We start from the raw sequence: 26,367 nt of genomic DNA, 5'->3' as shown, positions 1-26,367 counted from the left end.
TACACACACACACACACACACACACACACACGCACACGACAAAAACAAGACTTTATTATTAAAAATACGCTAACCATTGGTGCCTTGGAGACTACTTAAAGAACTAGTATGCATTCTTTGCATGAGTGAGTCCCAAGTTCGATTCCCCAAACAACTCATCATTATAGTCCCTGACCACCACTGGTGTGGCCTAAAAGAACAAACCAACCAACTAAAAACTGCCATCATCTGAGTCTTTAGTCAGTTTAATTTTTTGTTGGTGTAATCTTGTAAAAAAAAATATAATAAAATGAGGCACAATAAAACAAAGTGTGTCTGCAATTATATTGTCTACAATTTATATTGTGTATCTTCTATACCTTCTAGCCCAGGGTGGCCTCCTTTGTACATGGACACAGTCCAGCTGCAGAGATAGATCTCAGTTTGAGTCCAGTTTCTATTACACAAGTTAAGTGTATGTGGGTTGTCAGAGACTCATTTTTCTCATCTGCAAGTGAAGTTAATGATCTATCTTAGTGGGAATTTATTAACTGAAAACAAAATCTACCAGCATAGAAATCCCCACACAGGTAGTAAAGAAAGAAAACACTTTTGTTATGGAGCATGCATTATTCCAGAGTGTGATATCCATCAGAGGCATACACTAAGACTCTGTACAGTCAGAAGGAATTCTCATGGCTCTCCACAGTCAGGCAGTATGAACCATTACAGAGATGTTCTCCAGGAACTAGTAAAAGAACTAGCATTATTATCATATGTAATCCATCCTAATTTTATCCATGTAATAGTGTGTTAGCTAATTGGATTTACTTAGAAGAAAATCTAGAGGTAGTTTCACAACATTAAAATGAGGTACCTCCAAGGACCAGAGAGATAGTTTATAGCTGGTAAGGCATTTACCTTGCCCACAACAGACCCAACTTTGATCCCTGGCATTTCATATGGTCCCCCAAGCACCACCAGAAGTAATTTTTGAGTAGAGGGCTAGGAGTCACCCCTGAGTATCTCTGGGTGTGCTCCCCTACCAAAAAAGGAGACACCTCCAAGACACCCACAGAAGTAGGAACATAGTATGTGAGCTCCCTTGTTGTGCACATCCCCAAAATACCATAGTTTGCTATTATTCCCCCCTTCCTGTCCCCTTTTGTTGCTGTTGCTACTGCCATGATGGTGGGGGGGGGTGTCACGCAACTGGGTGCTTATGAAGGGGTCACACACTTTAGTTGTAGAGCTTGCACACATTTGGATTGCAGTGTTAGGTGCTCATCTCCATGAGCACTCATTACTCACTTGGTTGCAACGCACTGGAGAGGGCTCATTTTGTTGTGGCACTGGGGATACTGAAGGACAGAGCTGTTGGGACCACACTCAGACATGTGGGGTAGTACTGGGGCCAAACTCTTGGCCTTACACCTGTAAAGCAGATATTCTAACACTAAACTATTCCTGAACCCCAAATTAACTGATACAGTTGTTTGTTTGGGGGCCACACCTGACCATGCTCAGGGGTTACTCCTGTTTTTGAACTCAGGAATCACTCTTGGTAGGCTCAGGGGACTCTATGGGATGTCAGGATTGAATCCCGGCTAGTAATGTGCAAGGGTAATGCCCTATCTCTGTGGTACTCTCGCTTCATCTCCTCAAAAATTTTTGGAGGAGGCCAAACATCACTTACTCCTCCCTTTGAGCTCAGGGAACAAACTCAGTATGGCTTTGGTGGCAAAATGTGGCACTGGATGTGGGACCCAGGGATAGAACCCAGGGAAGCCACATGCAAAGTAAGAGCCCTATCCAATGTCCCTTGACTTTTTTAACAGTCCTACTAATTTTTTTTTATTTGTAACTGTCAGACTAGTCAAAGCTGTCACATTTTGGAAACAGCTTGATATTGTGATAGTTTCCTCTAGACTGAGGACTTCAAGATTAAGGTTGTTAAGTAAAATATTCATCTGAAGAGAAAACACCAAGGTTAATTATCACACCATACAGTGGAGCATACAGTGACCTGGACGTTGGTTTGGACCAAGAACCTGATGCAGAATCACTGCACTGCATATTGTCCCCAGAGAACTGCCAACTGTGGCTCCTGAGTAGGGTTGGAAGTGATTCATGAGCATCACTGGGTGTGGCCCAAAAGGAAAGAAAGAAGAAAGAAAGAAAGAGAGAGAAAGAAAGAAAGAAAGAAAGAAAGAAAAAGATTATTTAATGAAACAGTATTTTACTTCATTCGAGGGGGGGGTGACTATTTCTTTCCTTATAAGCAAAAGATTTGGCTCAACTTCAAATATTTCACTGGCAACTAGGAATTTGTAGCAAAAGACAGGGTAAAGGTTAGAGGTCAGAAAATTATCAGAGTAAGCCCTGAGCACCAAAACAAAAATAAAACAAAAGGAATCATCAGGAGTGAAATGAGAGTCTAGTTAAATAGAGCTGGCCACAGTGATTAGACATTTGAGCTGAACTGTGAGGAATCCAGTTAGTTCTGGAGGTTGGGAAGTTCTGATTACATTGACATGGCTGTTTGATTGCTAAAACTGGAAAATGCAGAGACAAAGTCCAAAAGTCAGTCTGGTCGGAAGAGTTCAGGTCAGCCTGAATAGGTTAATGAGAGAATCTTTGTCAGCTTTCCTCTATATTGCTCAGTCCCTTGGTTTTCATTAACAACTGAATATTCTCTGAGCTCTTGTTACATGCAAGGCACACAGTGTTATGTACTTTAGATATATATAATATCCTTTCAACAGTCCTGCCAGGCAGATCTAATTTTCTTCAATTCAAAGATGATGTACACTGGTGAAGGGATGGATGGGCATCGGAACATTGTATGACTTAAACCCAATCATGAACAACCTTGTAACTGTGTGTCTCACAGTGATTCAATTAAAAAAAAAACTTTCAAAAATAATTAAAAATTAAAAAACAAAAATATGAGAAACACTAAAAACAAAAACTGAAGTGAAGGCTAGGAGTTACGTGCCTAGAGTAATCGCATCGGAGTTCAAAACCACGTTTTTTGGATGTAAATGCCCACTCTGTTCAAGTCTAAACAGGGCAAAAAAGACAACGCTGTCACCCAAAACCTTCACAAGTTTAGGCATGCTTTCAGCCATCTTCCTCTCAATGCCCGCCAGACGCCCAGGGCCGAGTCCAAGGGCCCCGCCCCTCCCCCTACCCGGGACCCAGTGCCCAGGTGAGCTCCAACGCCCGCGGCCTGCCTCTCCTTCCCTCCACTCCTCCAGAGAGGCAGCTCCGCCCAGCGCTCAGCAGTAACCAATAGCGGCACTCGTTGCGCGTGAGCTCCGCCCGCCCCGCTTCGCTCCGCCTGCTGATTGGGAGCCCCGGGGGGCGGGGCCCGGGGCGGGGCGTGCCAAACTCAAGTAGTGGAGAGCCGCGTCCGCGCGCCAACCGTGGGTTCCGGGCGCTCCGGGCTGTCACGTGGCGGCGCGGGGCCAGGCGCAGATCTGCGAGAGCGTTTTGGGTCGGCGGGCTGCATCCGGGCGCTGGTGCTCCGGACCACGTTTCGGTAGGTGCGAGGTCCCAGGCCCTCGGTCCCCCGCGGCGCAGAAGCTCTTCGTGAGTGCCTGGGTTGGGGCTTCGGAGGTCGTGGCCTCCGTCTTGGGCGCAGATGCCAAGGCTTATTGTAGCTGTCTCCTGAGCAGTTTTTGAAAAGCGACTGAGCCCTTAGAATTGAGTGCAGCCTTTCACCCTTAATCTTCCTGCACTACCCTCACACTAGGTGCAGTTGTATGCTCTCCTTCCCGTTTCACAGCTGCGGGTAAGGCGCAGAGAGGAGAGCCAGCTTGGGCGTTCATGACCCAGCAGCCAGGAAAATGGGGTGGAACTGAGACCCGGAAACCCCCGGAGCCTTAACCTCTAAGACCCGGTCGGTCGCTCAGCTTTTGGAGAGTAGCACCGGCGTCCTGCAGGGGGAGGGAGTAGGGGGAGAAGGCTGTGACTGTCATCTGCCCACCCGCGCTTTCAGAAACAGACATGGCACTGTACGGTTCTTGGCTTAGTGCCCTTGTTTCAAGGCCCTGGTAATTGTGGCCCCAGCACAAAACACGCGTCTTCAGAGGGGCGCCTGTACCGGAAACACCAGTTTCCGGGCATATGTGAGTGGACTTGCTGGGGAGGGGGGCGATTGCTTCTACTAGGTGCTTTGGAGTGAGAGCTAAGTGAGAGTTCAGATTCTGACTTCTTCGATGACCCTCGGTGACCCTCGGCCGCTGAGCTCTGGGTCCCCTCCCCCTCTGCAGAGCAGAGGACACAGGATCTGTGTGTGTGGCACCCATGGTGTTCACTAGGGTTTCCTTGCAGACTTCAGACGGGTTCCACTTGTGTGACCAGAGTCCAGGCAAGATGTGGAGGTCCCGGAGGATGGGGCGCTGGCAACTGGTGTAAATGGAATTATTAAAAAATACTCCGGTGAATGGATTCACCCTCCAGACCTCATTACCTGGAGTGGAGATAAGGATCATACCACACATGTTACTGATGGACCAACAGTGAGCTGTGGCTTTTTCAGCACCCGTGGTGGGTGCAGCAGACACCCTGAGGTGCCCACCAGTACTTACAGAGCATCATAGTTAGGATGACCTGAAGGCCTGTTTTTTTTTAAATAACAATAGTAGCTTATAATTAAAAAAAATAACTTTAGTGAGTTATCAGTTTAGTTTCAGACATTCCGTATTCCAGCACCAGTCCCACCACCACTGCACCTTCCCCCTACCATTATTTCCAATTTTCCTAACCACCCTTGAGCCTGCCCCCATAGCAGTCCCTTAATAATTTATTTTGCATTGCTTGTTATAATTTGCTAAAAGGATGACCAAAAATAAAATACAAACAACAGCAGGTAGGAGTAGGCATTCAAAAATTTGTCAGCTACTTAGAAGGTTTTTGTGCCATCCCTGCTATGCTGAGGGGCGGGGGCAGGGACAGAGTTACTCCTAGTGGAGGGCTTGGAGGTCTCCTGCATGCAAAACATGCGATCCAGCCCTTTAACTGTGTATGGGCCCTTTTTTTTTTCCCTTTGGAATGCTGGGGATCAAACTCAGGGCCACACAGGTGCAGAGTTCTCCATTCTGAGCAGCACCACCTGACAACGGTGTTCTGGGCACTCTGGCAGCTCATTCCCTCTCACGGTCAGCTTTGGGATTGTTGTCATCCTGTGTACTTGCGAGGGGCCTGAGACACAGAGTGTCAGTGTCCGCGGCTGGACCACAACACTTTGCCTATCTCTGAAGGGCCTCGGCCTAGCCTGCACTCTTCATTATCATGGCGCTGGCAGCCAAGAGTCTCCTCCCCCATAGAGAACACAAAATCAGAGATACCCAGCTGCTCACGCTTTACGAAAGAAACTCTTGTCTTCTCCCTTTGGGATTTCTCCGATTGTGAGTTTCAGGTTTCACAGGTGGATTGAGAAAATCTTTGCTCAAAGCCGAGGCTTCTGAGAAACAGTTTGGAGTTCCCTACGTGTAAGGTTCACTGTTTACTTGTCAGGGCTAGAGCGATAGTACAGCGGGGTGGGTGCTCGGCTTGCACGCAGCTGACCTGGGTTTGTTCTCCAGCATCCTATATGGCCCCCTGAGCCCGTCAGGAGTGATCCGTGAGTGCAGAGCCAGGAGTAAGTCCTGAGCACAAATCTCTCTGGCCCCAAACAAAACAAACCCGAAAAACTGTTTAGTTTTGGTGCCTGGGCTCAAACCCAGGGCCTCAGACATGCAAGTCAAGCTAAAGCTGAGTTACAAGTTACTGGGTCCCATCTCTGGTGGGCCTGATTTCTTCAGATGGCAAACTTCCACTTTTGGACCTTTGCTCCTGGGGTGTGTTCTGCCTGGAACACTTGTACATGTCACAACCTTGCTGCCTTTCCCACTATTCACAGCTCAGCTCAGAAACCTTCCACAGCCTGGTCCGGATACCTCCTCCCTCCACCCCCCAACCCTTATACTGGCCTCATAGCGAGTATCACTGATCTGTGTGTTTGTTTACTGGCCAGTGGTGAGCACAGAACCTCTGTCCTATGGCTCTTGGTTCTTACTGTCTACCACAGCGCCAGGACGCAGCTCAATATTTGTTGAAGGAATGAATGTTTTCTTTGCAGATTAATAACAGTGGATTATAGGTATTGAATATCAGAAGTTTCTTTTGAATTAAATAAAGAATCCTTGTGATTTAGCACTTTTGCTTCTGGATCTATTCCCAAAAAAATGGAAAGCAAGGGCTTGATGCTTGCACGTCCAAGTTCATGGTTGTGCTTTGTTTACAAGAGCCAAAAGGTCAGAAGAACTGGAATATCTGCAGACAGGTGAATGAATTAACAAAATGCGTTTGATGTATATATTGACGTATTATTCACTCATAAAAGGAAGACAATCCTGGCACCTGCGCTAGCATAGTGAATTTTGAATACATTGTGCTGAGAGAAATTAGCCAGACATAAAAGGACATTTTTTTTTTTTTTTTTTTTTGCTTTTTGGGTCACACCTGGCAATGCTCAGGGGTTACTCCTGGCTCTGCACTCAGGAATCACTTCTGGTGGTGCTGGGGAACCGTATCGGATTCCAGGAATCAAACCCAGGTCGGCCGTGTGTGAGGCAAACACCCTACCCACTATACTATTGCTTCGGCCCCTAAAAGGACAATTATTGAATGAATTCTTTCCCATGGTATCGAGGTAATCTAATTTATGGCAATAGAATGCAGAATCTTTTTCTATGGGCTTAGAGAAGAGGGAATGGAGAGTTTATCAGCTCTGTAGTTCGTTTGGAATGGTGGAAACTTCTAAAGCTGGATGGTGGAGATGGTTGTACAACCGTGTGAATGTATCTAGTAACAATTTAAAAAATGGTTAGACGGGGCTCAAGAGATAGTATAGTGGCAAGGTGATTGTTCTGCAGGCGGCTGACTCTGCATCAATCCCTGGCATCGCATATGGTCCCCCAAGCACTACCAAGAGTGATCCCTGAGCACAGTACCAGGAGTAAGCCCTGAATAAGTCGGGTGTGCCAAAACTCAAAATAGGTAAATAGTTAAAGAGTAAGGGATATAGCTCAGTGGCAGAGCATGAGCCTTGCATGTGTGAGGTCCTGGTTTCCATCCCTGGCACAGCAAAAAACAAAGACAAATGGTAATTTTTTTTTATGAGGTCTATTATGGCGCTCAGAAAAAGAGGAAAGGTCAAGATATGTTATTTTTCATACATATTTCTCCTGAGGAGATGCAGCGGAGCCAGAGTGACAGTAGCTGGAAGAGGATCAGGCCCAGACGTGACCAACTCAGCACTGGTGGCCCACCAGCACCACAGAACCGAGCCACACCACATCCTCCAGGCTGAGCTGGGCAGGGGTCCCCAGGAGAGGCCCGGCTCCTGAGTACTGCATGGGAGACTCCACTTCTTCCCCACTCCCCCCAAAAGAGTAAAGTTGCTGTGTATGTCTTCCCTAATGTAGCATAATATCATCATAACGTTTATTGTAAGCATGGTTTCTTCCCTTGGCATATAAGAAGGTACAGGATTTTTTTTTTTTTTAATCAACTATCTAAGCATCCCTAAACCTTCTCAGGTTGGCACATAATGAGCTAAAGTACTCCAGATATTTGCCTCTTCCTGCAATTCAGAATGACATCGTGGATATAATAGATGTAATGAAAAAAGAAAATTTTGTTTGTTTTCATTTGAGTTTGGCAGCTTCGCTTAGGGGAACTTTCAGTGTCTTGATCAAGTCTCAGCTTCCCCCTGTTGAGCTGTCTCTCTGGACAGGACAAAGAATCTTGAATGCTTTGTTTGCATAACAAATCAGACTTTGTTGAAGGGGGAGGGGCGGTGGGAGAAGCTCCTAACAGTGTGATGGTTTGGATTGGATCTGACTACAGCTCCAAGCTGTTGTTGCTTTGGCCCAAATAGTCCAACATTTTCATGATTAAAAAACAAGTTGGGGTTGGAGCAATATACAGTTGAGAGGGTGCTTGCCTTGCATGCAGTTGACCCGGGTTCAATCCCCAGCATCCTATATGGTCCCCTGAGCACCAGCAGGAGTAATTTTGAAGTGCAAAGCCAGGAGTAACCCCTGAGAATGGCCAGGTGTGGCCTAACAACTAAAAACCAAGGAAGAAAAAGCATCTTTTGGGTTCAAGTTGTAATTTAATAGGGGCAGGATGAAGCCTTTGGGGGTGGCCTGGATCCTAAATGTCCAAGGATACAGGGTAGAAAACTGCCAGTGGGTGAGCAGGATGGCGGTGCTGGTCTGAGAAGGGGAAGGTGCAGAGGGGGAGGAGACACCTGTCTAGCGTCTTGGATAAGAGACAGCTGTGCTGGGGCTGGAGCAATAGTATAGTGGGTAGCATGCTTGCAACTGACCTGGGTTTGATTCCTGGCACCACATATTATCCCCCAGATGCCACCAGGAGTGATCCCTGAGCACAGAGCCAGGGATACACACCCTGGCTGGGATAAGCCCAGGTCTGGGATACACACGGAAAAAACGGCTATGCCAGGATGAGGTGAGGGAAGGAGCGGAGTAGAACTGAAAGGATTTCTACTCATCTCATGGTCCTTGGAGAAGTAGGGTATTTGGTGGTTCAAGAATGTCTTCTCATGGAATTCGTGCCCAATTCAATCAGCTGATCAGTGGCTGAATGAATAGCAGTACTCCTACCTTAAAAAAAAAAAGAATGTCTTCTCTGCAAGACTTGTTACCTTTGAGTTCCTGCTACCATTGCTTAGTCAAAAGAATCTTTTCTCTTCATGAGTCTGGAAGCAGAGGGTTTAGTTTGACTCCACCACTTGGTGTGGGGGTGGGGCATGTGTTTGCTGCCTGAAAGGTTGCCTTGGGTTGCTCTGGCTGTTCTAGAATGTGGACATCGGTGCGAAACTGCTAGTGGACATAGTACCCCAGCTGTTAGCTTGACCATCACACTCATGTCTGCTTGGCCTCCACATGTGGCACTGAAGTTGCCGCAGAAGTGGCTTTTAAGTCTTTGTGCCTCTTTTACATTTTGTAAACATGACTACTCCTTCCTTCCTTCCTTCCTTCCTTCCTTCCTTCCTTCCTTCCTTCCTTCCTTCCTCATCTTGCAGGGCAGAGTATCCACATTCCTTCAGTTGTGGTCGGAAGCTTAACTTGCATACAGCTGAACCTAGCTTGATCTCTGGCACCCCATATGGTCTTCCCCAAGCACCAGCTGACGTAAGCCTTGAGCACTGCTGAGTGTGACCCCAAAACAAAACAAAGATGCCACAGTCATTGGCAGCAGGTCCCTAGGTACTTCACAGCTTCTGTTCAACTTGGCCACAAGCAGGAGATTCCTGTGACCTTGGGCACCTTCTTCCCCTTGGGTTTGATTCTTTGCTGGAGTGGCTCACAGACCTCAAGCCAGAACACTGGTTAACCAGGCCACCAAGGGATTGATCGAGGACACAGACAAGCAGACAGGAGAGATAGGTGGGGTGTGGCCTTGGAGGTCCCCAGTGTAGGGACTTCCCAAGTGAAATTTCCTGCAGTTTGTCACCTTCTAGATACAGGGATTTTCTTCCTGGACTCTGAGAGCGAAATGCAGTGGAGACTGGTGAGGATTTGCCTGTGGCCATGCCAGGTGGAACTTCATTCCACAGATGGGGCTGTGGATGTGACTGGCGGCATCTTGCCATGCTTTTTCGTCCTTCTGGTAACCAGGCCACAGCCTGGACCCAGCAAGGGACCTCTGTGAGAATAGAAGACACTGCTGTCCCCTGGAAACCCCATGGGCTTTAGGACCCCTGTGTCAGAGACAGGGTAAAGTGGCCGTGTTTGAACACAGGGTGTCCCCCTGGGTGCTCGTCCTGCTCAGGAAATGACAAGTGTTTTCAGTGCAGAGACCAGTGCCTGGGGAAGGGGCTCGCCCGCATGGTTGTGAGTTCAGTCTCCATGGCACTTGCTTCACTTAATTTTTGTATTTTTCACTAATGCTGGGAATTTAGCCCAGGGCCTCACATGCATGCATTGTGTGTCCTCTGCGCTCAGCCCAGCCCCTCAGACCTGCTCATCTGTTTGGACCCCTCTGTCTTCCCAGCACCAATTCCATGGCTGGCATGGGAAGGGCCTTGATAAATAATTGTGCAGTTCTTGTGATGCCCTGGGATTCAGTCACTGGCACCTCAAGAACAGAAATAAGCCCCCCCCCCAAAAAAAATCAATGAATAGTTGTGGAATTTTGAGTGGAAGCTTACCAAATTTGGGGACCAGAGAACCAGCACGGGGTTAAGATGTGTGTGTACCTTGCATTTGGCTGACGCCTGCACTCTCCACTGCGTGGCCTGGTACCCCAGACACTGCAGCCCAGAGGGGGCCCAACCCTCAGTGTCTCCTCGGCACTGTTAGCCCTCAGCAGTACCAGACTGTTGACCCTTGTCCCAGTTGGCCAAGAATTTAATGTGAGAGGCCCCCAGGCCTCCTAAGCACCTCCTGGGGTAGGAGTCTTAGAAACCTACTTTACTAAACTTGCATTTTTGCACCAAGACTGCCGGGCTTGTGCCTTGGAGCAGAGCATCTTTGGGACAGACCCCCAACCCACCTTCTGGGTGTACCCCTTTGAAAACTCGAGGCATATTTTGCAGACAGCTGTTCAGTGGGGTTGGGTTTCCAGATGAACTGAGCCTGGCAGGGGCACCCTGTCATTGTCACCGCGGGGTTGTGTTTCAGCACAGACACGCTTTAGCACACAGCGTGGAAGGAAATGCGGGTGTTCTTAGAGTGAGCATACAAGGGTGTTAGGTATAACCCAACCTTAGGCTAAGACACTTTCTTTTTCTGAATATTTTAATTTTTTTTTGAAGGGGGTCCTGGGCACACCCGCCAATGCTCAGGGATTATTCCTGGCTCTGTGCTCAGGAATTATTTCTGGCCATGCTTGGGGGACCATATGGGATGCTGGGGTTGAACCCGGGTCAGCTGCAAGGCAAATGCCCTACCGTCTCTAATATCCAGCCTCTAATTTGATTTTTATTCTTATTGAGATTCTGTGATTGACAATATTGTTAATTGTTTCTCATGCATATAATTCTGATGCTGTACCCCATTACCAGTGTACCCACCTCCCTCAACCACACACCCCAGTGATCCTCCCTCTCGAGGCCCTCCCACCACAACCCAATTGTGAGGGGTGCGTTTCCCCATTATGTTGCCTTTGACTCCTTGTTCCTCCCTTCTCTGTCCCTTTCAGTCCCACTTAGGAGAGGGATCGTTCTGTATCTATCCCTTTTCTTCTGACCGACTTCACACAGCATAATAGCCTCTAGTTCTGTCCATGTTGCTGTGAATTGCATGATTTTATTCTTTCTCAGAGCTGCATAGTATTCCATTGTCTATCTATGCCCCAGTGTCTTGATCCATTCACCCCTCACTGGGCATTTGGGTTGTTTCCAAATCTTGGCAATTGTGTAGAAGTACAGTGATAAGCATAGGCCTGCAGAGATCCTTTTGAATTAATGGTTTTGTGTTTGGGGGATAGATTGAATCCTCATTTATATTGTTTGGAAGAATGAAAAGAGAATTTTATTTATTTAACAATTCATTTGTTCAGTCAATTGGCAAATATCAATTGGCAAATATCACTCCTATAAACAAACTAGAGGAGTTTGTGTTTGGCCTTGAGTGGGGGTGCTCAGGGGCTCCTCCAGCTCTGTGCTTGGGGGTCCATATGGTGCCAGGAGTTGAACCCAAGCTTCCTGCGTGCACAGCACATGCTCCCTCCCATTGAGCAGTTGCTGCAGCCATGTAGGAGGTTTGTAAAGGAAAGGAGCATGCAGTCCTTGGCCCCCAGGGAGTTAGAGCAGTTGGAATGGACTGTAACCAGGAAGGTTCGGCTCTGAGGTGATGACGCAGGGGTTGGGCCTGGTCAGGCCTCACGGCAGGAGGGTGGTTCTCCCTCCTCCCTAAACTGACCCCCCAGAGGTCAGAAAGAAACCTGAGGTTCCACATAACAGTTTTGCAAGAGAATGTCGTCATGTTTACTGGACAAGCCTGAGAGAACATCGAAAACCAGTGTCAGTACTTAGCAGCTCGGGACATAAGCTTTGCCTGGCAGTAACAGAAGTTTTCCCATTTTCAGGCAGTGATGGCGAACCCCATCAATGGAGCGCCCAGAGATGCTGAGCTGTGGGCCTCACATGAGCAAATGCTGGCCCAGCCCTTGAAAGACAATGACATTGAGGTGAGATCTGTGGGTCCTCCTAGATGTCACTGGGCAGAAGGTGCAGCTTAACTCTGCAGGTTTGGTCCCAAGGCAGCGTCGCAGCACAGTGTACAGGCTTTGGCACGGAGCGCAGGAGGAGGAGCAGCTCATACACAGTGCGGCCATGTCCGCGGGTACAGAGCCGGGTCTCTCCCTGCAGAAGGCAGACCGCAGCTCAGGGACTCTGGAAGGGCGTCGCTGAAGTCTGACCCTGCCTTCCCATTCTTCAAGGCTATTCCAGACACTGGGAATATTTTTCTTTATTTTCAAACTTTGGTCCCATCCCAGATGTGCTTTGGAAGCCATGCAGTGCTGAGCATTGAGCCCAGGGCCTCAAACATACCTTTGAGCTCTCTCTCGGCTCTGTGTATTTTTCCCCCCACCTTATTTAAAAACTGGTGTTTACAAAGTTGTTCATGATTATTTGTTACAGGCATTCAATATTCCAACCCCAGTCGCATCACAACTGTCACCTTCCTTCCGCCATTGTCTCCATTTTCCCAACCACCCCTCAAGTCTGCCCCCATGGCAGGCCTGCAATAATTTATTTCATATTGCTTATTACCACTAAATAGAATAATCAAAAAATATTTCCGTAGAAGAAAATTTGTGAAAATTGTTGGATCTCACCATGAGGACTTTAAGTCCTTCTCTGAAGTTTTCTAAACTATTGTTCTTTCTCAGAGCTGCATAGTATTCCATTTCTAAGCCCAAAAGCCAAAAAATAAATAGAATAGTTGTTGTTTTTTATTTGCTTTTTGGGTCACACCCGGCAATGCTCAGGGGTTACTCCTGGCTTTGCACTCAGGAATCACTCCTGGCGATGCTCAGGGGACCATATGGGATGCTGGGAATTGAACCCGGGTCCGCCGCATGCAAGGCAAACGCCCTACCCGCTGTGCTATTGCTCCAGTCCCCAGTTTGTTTTTTTTTAAAGATTTATTTATGAGTCTGGAACAAGGCTGATAGGTGAGCTTACATGGAGGTGGTGATGGTTCATCTCTGCGTATTTTTTTTATCAGCTTTATACATGAGATATTACTTGTCATGCAGGCCACCCATTTAAAATGCACAATCAAGGATTTTATAGTTGTATATTCAGTCAACTATAAAATGTTTATGTTTCCTCTTAGAAACATATACATTTTAGGTCTCAGACCCATTACCAGTTACTCCGAAGCTTCCAAACTATCCAGTCTTAGGCAACCACTTTCCTACTTTCTGTCTCTGATTACCTCAGCATCTTTTATGGTAAGGAGGAAGCAGAAAGAGAAGGCTCCAGGCAGGAGAAACTTGAAGTTTAGGTAAAGAAATAACAGGAAGGTGAAAAATTAAAAATTAGACTGGGTACTTATTTGGTGAATATTTTAAATTTTGGTTTATTCCTTTATTCTTAAGGACACAGCGAGCTGTGCCTAGGGCTTCCTTCTGGCTCTGCTCTCTGGGGTCACTCTGAGTGATGGGGGAGGGGACCGTCTCTGCCAGAGATCCAGTCAGTGTCAGCTGTGTGCTGGGCACGCACCATAACCCCTGCAGTATCTCTCTGGCCCTGATTATTTATTTATATACTTTTTTTTTTCTTTTTGGGTCACACCCTTGCAATGCACAGGAATTACTCTTGGCTCTGCACTCAGGAATTACTTCTGGCAGTAGTAATTCAGGGGACCATGTGGGATGCTGGGAATTGAACCTGGGTCAACACGTGCAAGGCAAGCACCCTACCCACTGTGCTCCAGCCCCTCTTTATCTACTTTTTTTTAAAAAATAATTTATTTATTTATTGAATCACTGTGGGAAAGGTTACAAAGCTTTCAGGTTTAGGTCTCAGTCATGCAAATATCAAACACATTTCCCTTTACCAATACTTATTTTTCACTACAAAGAACCACAATAAACCCCCCACACCCCCCAATGCCTGTGAGGCAGATGAATTCTAGTTAACACTCTATCTACTTTGACTAGATTCATTGTTTCGATAAAAGATGCACCATTATTATTTAGAGTTTACCTACCGCCCCCCCCCCCCCAAATCAGACATGCTGAAAAAGCACTGTGAAATGATTTGCTTTCTACAACTGGGTTCAAGAATTAAATGATGTCTGGATTTCTGCTATTTTACTTATTAACCCTGGAAGTATTTCTACTGAGAGTCAGATAATTAAGACATTGGTTTCTGTGCTCTGGAGTCATGGCCGTGCCGGAGAGCCGCTCGTGGGGTCTTTATCTACTTTTTAAGTATTGTTTTAGAGCCATACCTGGCAGCACTCAGACTCCGCAGTCACTATAGGTGGTGCTCGGTGGACTGTGGTATTGGGGATCATGCCTCCTCTATGCAAAGCATGTGCTCAGCCTCCTGGAGTTCTCTCTGGCCCAGGAGACTACTTTTAAAGGTCATTTTCTTTCAGTCATATCATTTTCTGTAATTCATTGTCTTCTGTCAATTCCTTCTCTAATTTTCTCTTGTCTTTGCGTGCTCTCGAGTTTTTTAGTTTGAGTACTGGGGGGCTAGATTGATGAAGTGGTTAGGGCACTTGCCTTATGCACAGCTGACTCCGGTTCCATCCCAGTGATCCCTGAGCACAGCCAGGTGTGACCCAAAACACAAACAAAAAGCATGAGTATTGGGATTATGATATCATGATCCTTTGTCGAAGGCACAATGCGAATCTAATGTAGTGGCTTTTTTTTTTCTCATCAGGTTTACAACATCATCAAGAAGGAGAGTCATCGGCAGAGGGTGGGGTTGGAGCTCATCGCCTCAGAGAATTTCGCCAGCCGAGCAGTTTTGGAGGCTCTAGGCTCTTGCTTAAACAACAAATACTCCGAAGGGTACCCAGGCCAGAGGTACATGAGTGTTGCCGAAGCCTGTGCTGAGCCTCTGTCATGAGCTGCTGATGAACTGAAGCAGTGGCCACCTAAAACAGCAGCTTTCTCCTCAGGGTGGATTCTACCCAGAGGCTCTCTTGCCCCTACCAACCCACTTACAGTCCCAGCATGTGACAACAGTGTCCTTGCAGCAGGTCTACCTGGGCTTTCTAGATGAACGGGCCAGTCCACAGGGAGCCTGGTATTTTTTAGCCTTAAGAAAGGAGGTCAGTGTTCCTGAGGGACCCACGAGAGGTGGTTCTGGCTTTGTGAGCAATGACCTGGAAGTAAAACTTGAATCTGTGGTGCTGGACCCCAGTGTCACATTTATGTGTGCAGAGATTTCTGTCAGCTGCTTCACCCTGAGAACCATACGAAGTTATTCAGGAGGCCTAGAGGTGATCCCTGATACTTCACACTGGGGTGTAGGACCTGGTAGCATTTCTCCTCCATCTGTTCTGTTCTAAGTGAAAGTGGATATGGGGAAGAGCCTCCCCGTTGTGTAGACGAAGTTGATTTGAAGAGCGTGGCTAGGGTCCCAGGTCAAAGCTAGGTGTTTTTTATTGTTACTATTTTTGGTTTGGGGGCCATTCCTGGCAGTGCTCAGGGGTTATTCCTGGCGGTGCTTGGGGACCATATGGGATCTTGAGTCTGCAAAGTGATCTTCTGGAGCTTTAAGTGAAGAGCCTCTAGATTGCTTGATTTGTAATTTTTTGTTAATTTTTTTTTAGCTCATGGATCAGGAGTAAACCCTGAAACCCTGAGCAAAAATACTGTAGTACTGTCCTCCCATTGTTTATCGATTTGTTTGAGTGGGCACCAGTAACATCTCCATTGTGAGACTTGTTACTGTTTTCTGCTTATCAAATGCGCCATGGGGAGCTTGCCAGGCTCTGCCATGTGGGCGGGATACTCTCAGTAGCTTGCTGTTTCTCTGAGAGGGACGGAGGAATCAAACCCGGGTCGACTGCGTGCAAGGCAAACGCCCTACCTGCTGTGCTATCGCTCCAGCCAAAGAAAAAAACAAAAACTGACAAACGAAGTGTCAAGTAAAAGTCATACTTCTGTATGCCATGGTAAAACATTATAGCATAAAGTTTACTGTCTTTTGGGGTTTTTTTTTGGGGGGTGGGCACACCCAGTGGTGCTCAGGGCTTATTCCTGGCTCTGCTCAGAGATTACTCCTATCAATGCTCAGGGGGCCATATCGGATGCAAGGGATCAAACTGGGTCAGCTTCATGCAAGACAAGTGCCCTGCCCGCTGTGCTACTGCTCTGGCCCCAGGGTACACTGTTTTGAAGTGTACTACAGCACAGTGATACCAGTTCACTTACAGTGTTTCTTAGTTGCCATCATCTTCCCTCTGCTGAGCTTTTTTGGTTTGTTTTGGGAGCCACACCCAGCAGTGCTATGGGCTTACTCCTGGCAATGATGGGGATTACAGTGGTGGCAGGGACTGAACCCAGGTAGGCCGCATGCAAGGCAAGCACCCTACCCGCTATGCTGTCTCTCTGGCCCCCCAGGACTTTCTCACATAGTAGAAACAGAGATCTATCCATCATCCCCAGCACAAACTCATGAGAAGATGGTGAGCTCTTTTAGGAAAAACAGAAAATAATAAGTGTCAGCAGAGTTGGGGAAGACTTCGGAGCCCTAGTCAGTGGGAGGGTTAATGGTGCCAGTGCCAGAAAGTAGAGTCGGAGGCTCTTCCCACGGCTAGAATAGAATTACTAGAATTATGAATACAGTGATCCAACTTCTGGGTAAGATTGCCAGCAGAACTTAAAAATCAGGCTCTGAAGCAAAATTTGTTCATCTCTGTTGGTTGCTACCATCGTTCCATAGTAGCCAAGAACGAGGGGCCAATTGCTCATGAATGGAAAAGCAAAACAGGGCAGACACATAGTATATGCTTTGAAGCAAGGACAGGGGCCAGAGCAATGGGACAGCGAGGAGAGGAGGGTGCTTGCCCACACATGGCTGACGCAGGTTTGATTCCCAGTATGGGGAGAACAGTTAGGAGTGACCTCAGAGGGCAAAGCTAGGAGTCTGAGCACTACTGGGCGTGGCCCAAGAACAAACAAAGCTTAAGTAGAATAAAACAAGGACATTCCGGGGCTAGCTGCATGGAAACTTGAGGCCATTATATATAAATGAGGTGAATCAGTCAGACCAGTACAGTGTGGGGCTGCCTGTACGAAGTGTATTGAGTAGTACAACTCGGCAGAAACGGGGGAGTTTGATGGGTCAGTTTCATTTGTATAAGATAAAGTTCCATAGATCTGTGACACAACTGTGTGTATATAAGTAACACTACTGAAGAATGTGTTTAATAGCATGACTGGACACTGCTGCTTTGAAGCGGTTGAGATGGTGCATTTTGTTAGGCGTGGATTTGCATGTGGGTGTGTCATTCTGGGAATGGAACCCGAGGCCTTGCATATCTAGAACTTGTGCTTTACAACAGTTACATCCTTCCCACCCGATACATATTTCTTTACTGTAATAAGAAAGCATTATACATTTCATTAAGAAATTGACAGTTGTGACCACAGGCTAACTTAGTGTTAAAAATTTCTAGATTGAGTAGTTATGATGATCAGTTTACAAGTAATTCAAAACAAATGTGTTTTTTTAAAAATGAATATGTTTAATCACTTATTAAGTATGTGATTATTAAGTGGCAAGCAAAATTTTACTAGCAATACACAAAAAGCAATAATTCTCCCATCTGGGGGCCAGAGCAATAGTACGGCAGGTAAAGTGTTTGCCTTATATGCAGCTGACTTGGGTTCAATCCCCAGCATCTTGTATGTTCCCCTGAGCACCACCAGGAGTGATTCCTGAGTGCAGAGCCAGGAGTAATCCCTGAACACAAGCTCGGTGTGACCCAAAAATTTTTTTTAAAAAAGTTCTCCATCTGTCTCTTCCCGCGCAGCCCCATTCTAATTTGTGCCTGATGTGTTGTTGTGTAAGGGGAAGGCGACAGTTGTAAGGGACTTGTTTTATGCCATGTCCCTTCCTCAGAGTCCTCCCCTGTGGCTTGTGTCGGAATTTCCGTAGAGACAGACCTGGCTCACTCACAGCCGCATGGTCTCCCAACCGCACACCCCGGCAGCTGATGGGCGATTGGGTACAGGGTGCGCGTTCTAACCCCTTCTCTGCTTCTCTGTCTGGCGCTGAGCTGCTTTTTCATCTCTGAACTAGTATAGAAGTCTGGCTCACCGCGGGCTCGGTCTCCTGCTTTCTCCCCAGGTACTATGGTGGCACCGAGTTCGTCGATGAGCTGGAGATCCTTTGTCAGAAGCGAGCACTGCAGGTCTATCACCTGGACCCCCAGTGCTGGGGGGTCAACGTCCAGCCCTACTCTGGTAACTGCCAAAGGCAGACAACCCTATGCCTGCGTGACCTCTGCCCCCGCCCCTCCGAGAGGAGACTCAGAACACAGCCCCCAAAGCAGCTTCCAGGCCTAGAGAGGCCTCCTCACCCCGTCTTCCTGCAGTGTTCTGGCTCTGACTGTCCCGCTCTTGCTTATTCTCAAAGGGGGTGCCCAGAATGAGTCCCTCATGCCTGGCTGGGTGGCATAGTGGGGAGCGCATTTGGCCTTGAGGCATGGCGATGGCCATGCCTGCTCTGGCCACCCCGAGTGGCTATGCTCTGGGTTGAGGTCCGTGCACCCCTTTCGTCTGCCCTTTCCAGGATCCCCTGCAAACTTCGCTGTGTACACGGCACTGGTGGAACCCCACGGGCGCATCATGGGCTTGGACCTGCCCGACGGGGGCCACCTCACCCATGGCTTCATGACGGATAAGAAGAAAATCTCTGCCACGTCCATCTTCTTTGAATCCATGCCCTATAAGGTGCGTACGTGTTTCTCCCCGCCGCTCTGGTGTCCTCGGGCTCCCATGGGCCTGTGTAATGGCGCCATCGTGGTTTTCCGCCCTCTGCACAGGGCTCGTCCAACTTTTCCTGGGCACTATTGTCCTGCGATGGGGGTTGCTGGGATAAAGAGCAGCAGGGTTGAGCTGAGGCGCTGTGAGGGGCTCTAGGGGACTCCCCTGCGTGGGAGAGCAAGTTGGCCACTCTAGCACTGAGGCAGCACCCACTGGGGTGTCAAGGCTCAGTTCCGGCACCATCTGGAGACCCCACGGCACACAGCCCTCTACCACCTCAGAGCCTGTTCTGCTCCAGGAGGGGCCCTCCCGTGGCACAGACCTGTGAGCCCACAGCAGCCTGCACAAGCCAAGCCTTCAGCGTGGACCAGGCGGGTACCCAGGGCTCTGGGTAGAGCAGGTCCCAGCCAGGCCACACATTGGCTGTAGGCCAGTTTCTTCACTGTTTTTTCCCCCCTGATGGGTAGCCTGGAGCAGACTGAGGGGTGTCTTGGTCTTGCAAGTCTGGTGCTGTACCCCTTTCCCCCCATCATCCTGTTTCTGGTTTTTGGTTATTTTTTTGTTTTGGGGGGCCATACCTGGCAATGCTCAGAGGTTACTCCTGGCTCTGCACTAAGGAATCACCCCAGGGATGCCAGGGACCGAACCCTGGTCAGCCATATGTAAGGCAAATGCCCTCCCCGCTGTGCTCAAGTCCATGAATTTTCTCGCCATTCTTTGTGTGTATGTGGTGGTGGTGGTTTTGAGGCCACACCCAGAGGTGCTTAGGGATTAGTCCTGGCTCAGCACTAGAAATTAGTCCTGGTGGGCTTAAGGGACCAGATGGGATGCTGGGGATTGAACCCTGGTCAACTGTGTGCAAAGTAAGTGCCCTACCTGCTGTGTTATCTCTCCGACCCCCAGCACCCCTTTTTAGATGCACTTGTAGGCCATACCCCTGTGGCCCAGTGGCAGCTTGAGGGTGAGGAGAGTGGGGCCCAGGACTTTGGCAGTGTGGGCCGCAGGGGGCAACTCAGATCCTGGACAGGCGTCCTTGGACACCTGCTTGGGCAGGGAGATAGGACAGACCTGACTGCCTCCCACCTGTCTTCAGGTACTTGGAACCATGTGGTAGAAGGGGTGGACCCCAGGCCTCCCATATGCAGAGCTGTGCTTGGCCCCTTGAGCCTCTTGGCACCAGAAGCCTTAGTTTCTGTCTGCCCCATTATGTTAGCAGGGTGGCAGTCTCAGCATCTGCATGGTGGGTTGCCTTTATCCTCACTCTCGTGCCATTGTGGGGCGGCTCTGGTTCCTCTCATTGGGGAGTCGAGCCCTGAAGCAGCTCCACCTCCCCCTGGCAGCCCCCAGAGCCCCCAGCGACCTCTTTTCCCCGCCAGCCTCCCACCAAACCTTGTTCTCTCTCCCAGCCTGGGATGCACTTCTTGTGTGCATGTGGAGCAACACCATTTTGGGACCGCAGGGTTTGCGTCATCCCCTGGGGCTGGTGGGAGCTGGGCGGGGGGCTGGAGTGAGCCATTCCTGATGCCACTCTGCAGGTGAACCCAAACACCGGCTACATCGACTACGACCAGCTGGAGCAGAACGCCCGCCTCTTCCACCCAAAACTGATCATCGCAGGTGATGACCCCGGGCCTCCTGTGACATGTGTTCCTCTGCCCTGTCATACTCCGTTTCTGCCCCAGATTGCTGAGCTGTGGGGTCTAAGTACGATCAAACATCCGTGTTTGCTGCCAGGCGGAGTAAGCTGCAGGGCTTACTCCTAAGGCTGGAGGTGTGAGTGGGGGCAGGTCGACACGGCAGCCTCTAATCCAAGGATGTTTGTGGGGACGTCTGTTATCGCGTGGAGGAAGCTGGACGCAGGCTTGCTCTGGGCTCTGCATCCCCAGGGGACCCATTGTGGGCGGGTGTTGTGGCCGACTCCTCCTTGGCTCTGGACATTTCCCCCTGATTGTGTTTCCTACTGCCTTAGGTACCAGCTGCTATTCCCGGAACCTGGACTACGCGCGGCTGCGGAAGATCGCAGATGAGAATGGGGCTTATCTCATGGCCGACATGGCTCACATCAGTGGGCTGGTAGCGGCTGGCGTGGTGCCCTCACCCTTTGAACACTGCCATGTGGTGTCCACCACCACCCACAAAACTCTGAGAGGCTGCCGTGCCGGCATGGTCTTCTACAGGAGAGGTTAGATTCCAGGGGCCCTGTCTGGCCTCTTTCTCCTTTGCTGGGTCACTTACATTTTAGGGAGCTGAAAAACACTGACCTGGGATCCTTTAAAGAAATTCAGGTTATTTTGAGAGCTGCTTAGGAGAGGGCAGAGACAAGTTTTCTTGAAGACTCTGGATGGAGCCGGGAGAGATATTACAGGGTTAAGGTGCTGGCCGTGCATGCTGCCAACCCCAGTGTGATCCCTGGCACCACAGTGATCCCCTGAGCACTGCTGGGTGTAGATTCAAACAAAAACAAGAATCAAAAAAAAAAAGTACTCTAGAAGGATGCCCTGGCTCTGCGTTCTTGTCTCATTGCCTGACCCTCCAGGTCCTGAGAAAGGAGGAGGTATTGGTGGGGGTTGGCATTCCTAGCTCAGCCCCCCACATGCAGCAGGAGTTATCTTGTAAGACTGCTCTTTTAGTTTGGGGAGGAAACATGGGCAGTCTTGGTTCAGATCTTGGCTTTTCTTCCATTTTGTCTATGAAAAGTTGCTTTGACCTCAGTTGGAAGCCCTCTGCTCCTTACATTCCTGACCAGGTCTGCCCCCAGGCCCAGGGCTCCGGCTGTGGTTCGTGCGCGGTAGCCAGTATGGGTTTGAGTCAGCCTGTCCGGTTTCCATTCCCGTCTTCCCTTCTTCCAGGCGTGCGCAGTGTGGATCCTAAGACCGGCAAAGAGATTCTATACAACCTCGAGTCCCTAATCAACTCTGCTGTGTTCCCAGGCCTGCAGGGAGGGCCCCACAACCATGCCATTGCTGGTGAGATGTAGAGCCTTAGGGGTGGAGACCTACCAACCTCCAGGGTGCCCTGTGAACTTCCGGTTGGCTCATCCAGTGACCACTAGTTCCCATCCTCCCTGTCCACCTCCCCTCTGCCCTGTGCCAGAGGCTCCAAAGAGGGTATGAGTCCAGGAGATGCTGACAGAAGAAAAGGGATGCGGTAGGTGAGGGTGAACCCAGGCTTGCCTTGAACCAGGCCAGGCTCTGTGTGCAGCCTTTGATGAGGAGCAGCAAGGGTGCCGGAGTGATAGTTCAGGGTTAAGGCACATGCTGCTGCATGCTGCTGACCCTGGTTCTATTCCACATGGTCCCCTGAGTATCACCATGGACAGCCCTGGAGCCCTTATGTCCTAATCCAGTTGGCTTGAGTCTTCCCGGCACCATGGGACTGCATCAGTGCAAGGGTGCAGTGCCATGTCCTTGGTCCCTTGCATTGAACTATCAGCCCCACTTGCTGAGAATCACTGGAGCGAACATTACTTGGGAGGCCAAAGAAAACAAAGAAATAGCAAGGGGTGGAGTGAGGGGCGAGAAAGAGAGACCACCTTTACTTTCATTCTTTAGCATATTGTTATAATTGTTGTTTGATCATTATTGTGGTTAATCTCTTACCATGCCTGATTTACAGTGGATATTTATCATGGGTGTGGGCATATATAAAAGCACATCATGTCTCCAGGGCTCCATGCTATTTGCACATTCAGGCAATAACTAGGGGGCCTGGGATGTGTCCCCCAATTAGGAGGATGCTGCTGTACCATTTGGGGGGATGTAATTCTCTCCATGAATGACATTGAAGAGCGTGGAACCTGAGTGGGAACAGGGGGTGTGTTTGGGCCCCGACTCTCTTCTCATCCCCTTGCACCTGCTTGTCTGCCCAGGGATCGCTGTGGCCCTGAAGCAAGCCCTGACGCCAGAGTTCACACTGTATCAGCGCCAGGTGGTGGCCAACTGCAGGGCCCTGGCTGCCACCCTGATGGGGCTGGGCTACCAGGTTGTGACAGGTATGACCCGAGGGGCGTGCCGCGCCTGCTCCTTCCCTGTGATTTCCTGAGCCCCGACCCTCAGTTCTTCCCGTGGGTGGGGTAGGGGATGGCCCTGGGAGGCCACTGCCAATGTGATTGGTGTGTCCCTATCAGCTCCTTCCCCGTGCACTCCTGAGGCCAGCTGCCTCCCGCTCTGACTCCCCTTGACCAGTGTGGGGAGCGTTAGGGGGGTTGGGGGTGCCGACTTTCATGGTGGAGCCCAAATCCCTCTAGAACTTTGTTGTTCTACGACCAGAAGCCCCACCAAGACACACACACAGTTGGGTGGCAAGAGTTTCCTAGTGTTGTATATGAATTACCGTGTTAACACAGAGATAGGATGTTACGACGTGAATTATGAGAAGGAAAAAGTGCATTGACAGTGCTGTTTCATGTTCCCCAATACCTCGCCTGTGCCGTCTGTTGGCGGGGAGACCCACTGTGTGTAAATGTGCTCCTGCAGTTGAAGCCCATGTTGCCCAAGGGTCATCTATAGCAATTGCCTCCTGTCACGTGAGACCCTACATCCTCAGAGCAGCTTCTGGAGGCCCACCTCAGTGGAGGTGGCTACCTACCGGGGAGGGATTTTGCTTTGCATGAAGCCAACCTAGGTTCAATCCCCAGTACCCCATATGGTCTTTGGGGCCCTGCCAGGAGTGATCTCTGGGCACAGAGCCAGGAGTGAGCCCTGAGCACTGCCAGAAACAACAAAAGCTAGAGGCAGACTGAACCCAAGTAAGGGGGACTTTGTAGGTGAGGACCCCGCTCTGGGGTGCTTTCTCCCTCTGTCTGGGCGGGATCCTTGTCCTATACACTCGGGTGCCCTCACCCTGCCTCCTTCCAGGGATCACAGGCCTTGGCTGAGGTATGGGTAGCCCGCATGTGGTGCTGCGCAGTGTTACGGGGTCCTGAGTGCTGCTCTCTGCTCAGCTGCTTGTCACCTCCGTCCTCTGCATGTTGTCAGGCGAGGATGGACTTGGTGGAAGAGCCGCACCTGCCTTGTGCATCCCAGTTTGTTTCCTTTCGGTGCTTGGAAAGCAAAGGCCCTAGGAACCCAGATCTGGACAATGAGCTCCGACACCCTGTGAAAGTGTAGTTTCTGACCCAGTCAATCTGAGTGGGGCCTGTGTTTCTTGTCTGTTCCCAGGGAACAAAGTCTGGGAGCCTAATATGGAGTCCCAGAGGTGTGGCTGAATGCCCTCTCTATAGAGGTGTTGAGCCCCCAAGCAGTGAAGCTGCCTCCTGAGTGCCTCCCATCTCCTGGGGCTCTGGGCCTGCCTCACCCCAGTCACTCGAGCAGGTGATGGTCGGTGATGGAGAGCCACCCCCACATTTGTGGATGTCTGCAGTACCATTATGAATGTGATGGGTCTCCTGGATTTACAGATGGGCAGCTGAGACTCCCCAGTGTTGCACTGCCTGACCCCCAGGGACAGTGAAGGGGCCATGACTTCAGCTCTCCGCAGTGGGGCCCCAGGGCTAAGCATGGACCTGAGTCACCTGCATCTCTAAAGTCACTGCCAGTGCCCAGGTCAAGTACTTGAGATTGATAAAAGTTCAAAGTGGAGTGCTTTATGTGCATGAAAGACTCATTGGTAATCCTGTTCCAGTTCCAGAAAGTTCTTGTAGGCTCTGTATCCTCATCTGTACCACTTTGATAATGCTACCAATCTCACTGGACTGGGGATAAAACACATGTTGATACCATAGTGTCTGCCATCCAGCTTTTGAACTTACAAACATAACAGTAAACCACTTTCTGGAGGCCAGAGAGTACAGAGACTAAAGTGCTTGCCTTTCATGTGGCTGACCTACATTTGATCCCTGGCACCCCATGTGGTCCCTTGAGCACCTTCAGGGTTGATTCCTGATCACCACTAGGTGTAGCCCCAAGACAAAACAATTGAACCACTTACGATACTCTCTGATGCCTCAGTGGGAGCCTTGAAGATTGGTTTCAGACATGTGGAAAATTCCCAGGATATAAGAGTAGACAGCAATTATAATGGCTATGAACAAGCTGTCACCGTTGCAGTGGATTGTGGGAGTAGAAAGTCTGGGATACAGAAGCTGTTGGTCATATTCTCCTCTGTGTCTTCAGGACTTTTGGGGATACTCTGCCCTGGGCCCAGAGGTGTAGAGCATTTGCTCTGCATGTGAGAGGCCCTGTGTTTGATCCCTGATACCGCCCTCACTGCTGACATGATCCTCAGTGCCACAAGAGCAACTTGGCATACTGGAGCCAAGTGTGTGATAAACAGTCACAACTCTCATCAGTTAAAAATTCCGTGGGTCAGAGAGATAGTACAAGTGGGTAAGGCGCTTGCCTTGCATACAGCCTGTGTGGGTTCAGTCCCGAGCGTCCCATATAGTTCCCTGAGCAGCACCAGGAATGATTCTGAGTGCAGAGCCTGGAGTAATCCTTGAGCATTAACAAGTGTTGTCCAAAAACAAAAAGCAAAACAAAATAAAATTTTGCACTTTCTTGAACTCTTAGGCCCTGGGCTTGTAGGGAGGTGGGGGGCGGGGGGCAGGGGGCAGGGTTGAAAGCTTTGGGGATGCTGGTAGGGTGCTGCTTTGCCCAACCTCAGCTGCTCCAGCCCTTTGGCTTTGTATTTTGGGTGATGTTTCTTCACTGGGATGGAATCAGTGTTCTCCATTCCTACATGTCCAACTTTATCTCCAGGTGGTTCTGATAACCATTTGATCCTTGTGGATCTCCGTTCCAAAGGCACAGATGGTGGAAGGGCTGAGAAGGTGCTAGAAGCCTGTTCAATTGCCTGCAACAAGAACACCTGCCCCGGTGAGATTCCTCCTTGGTCTTCTCTTCCATAACTCTTGTTGACAATTTGGCTGCAGGGAAAGGCATTAGACACATTGGGGAATAGATGGAGCATCGAGTGGGGAACTAATTAGCAACTCTTTCCGACTATGCCATCTGACACAGCTCTAACATGCCAGGGACAAGGAGGACCCAAGCAGATGCTGGAGGTGGTGTAAGCATTTACACTAGGGACCTTTGGAAAACAAGCTAAATTTCTCTGTGGGCTGTCGCTGGGCTGGGAGTGGGGTTGGGGGTGGGGGTGCAGTGCAGCTCAAATCCAGACTAGGTACTTGCTAGCTTCACTTTAGGAGCAAGGGACATGCTACGGCAGATTGTCTGACTGCTTAGAATAGAGCAACCAAGGACAGGATGTGGTTCAATTGGGAGAGCACAGGCCTGGAATATGGAGGGCCCTGGATTTGACCCCCTGGAAAGCCCCTGAACACCAGCGGGTTGAGTTGGGTGGCATCCATGCACCACCATGAGCGTACAAGAATAAATAAGCTGATAAGAGCAGCTGGAATGTGCTGCCCCCTCCGGTGCTGAGAGCAGTTGTGCT

At 49.4% G+C, this 26,367-nt stretch overlaps 1 protein-coding gene across 1 annotated transcript in view; it reads left to right on the top strand.

Annotated features, from left to right (window-relative positions):
• Positions 1-3,417: 3,417 nt before the first annotated feature.
• SHMT1 (serine hydroxymethyltransferase 1) overlaps positions 3,418-26,367 on the top strand; it is a 24,918-nt gene continuing 1,968 nt past the window's right edge. Inside the window, exons 1-10 of the mRNA XM_056137157.1 lie at positions 3,418-3,523; positions 12,091-12,192; positions 14,912-15,057; positions 18,335-18,450; positions 18,779-18,939; positions 20,508-20,589; positions 20,942-21,154; positions 21,822-21,938; positions 22,841-22,963; positions 25,671-25,787. Coding sequence (XP_055993132.1) covers positions 12,097-12,192; positions 14,912-15,057; positions 18,335-18,450; positions 18,779-18,939; positions 20,508-20,589; positions 20,942-21,154; positions 21,822-21,938; positions 22,841-22,963; positions 25,671-25,787 — 1,171 coding nt within the window. The 5' untranslated portion in view covers positions 3,418-3,523; positions 12,091-12,096. The remainder of the gene's footprint in view (positions 3,524-12,090; positions 12,193-14,911; positions 15,058-18,334; positions 18,451-18,778; positions 18,940-20,507; positions 20,590-20,941; positions 21,155-21,821; positions 21,939-22,840; positions 22,964-25,670; positions 25,788-26,367) is intronic.

The sequence above is a fragment of the Sorex fumeus genome, unplaced genomic scaffold, assembly GCF_029834395.1.
Source record: "Sorex fumeus unplaced genomic scaffold, SorFum_2.1 ptg000122l, whole genome shotgun sequence".
Classification (NCBI taxonomy): domain Eukaryota; kingdom Metazoa; phylum Chordata; class Mammalia; order Eulipotyphla; family Soricidae; genus Sorex; species Sorex fumeus.
The sequence above is the reverse complement of the archived record's forward strand: the minus strand, read 5'-3'. Positions and strand labels throughout refer to the sequence as shown.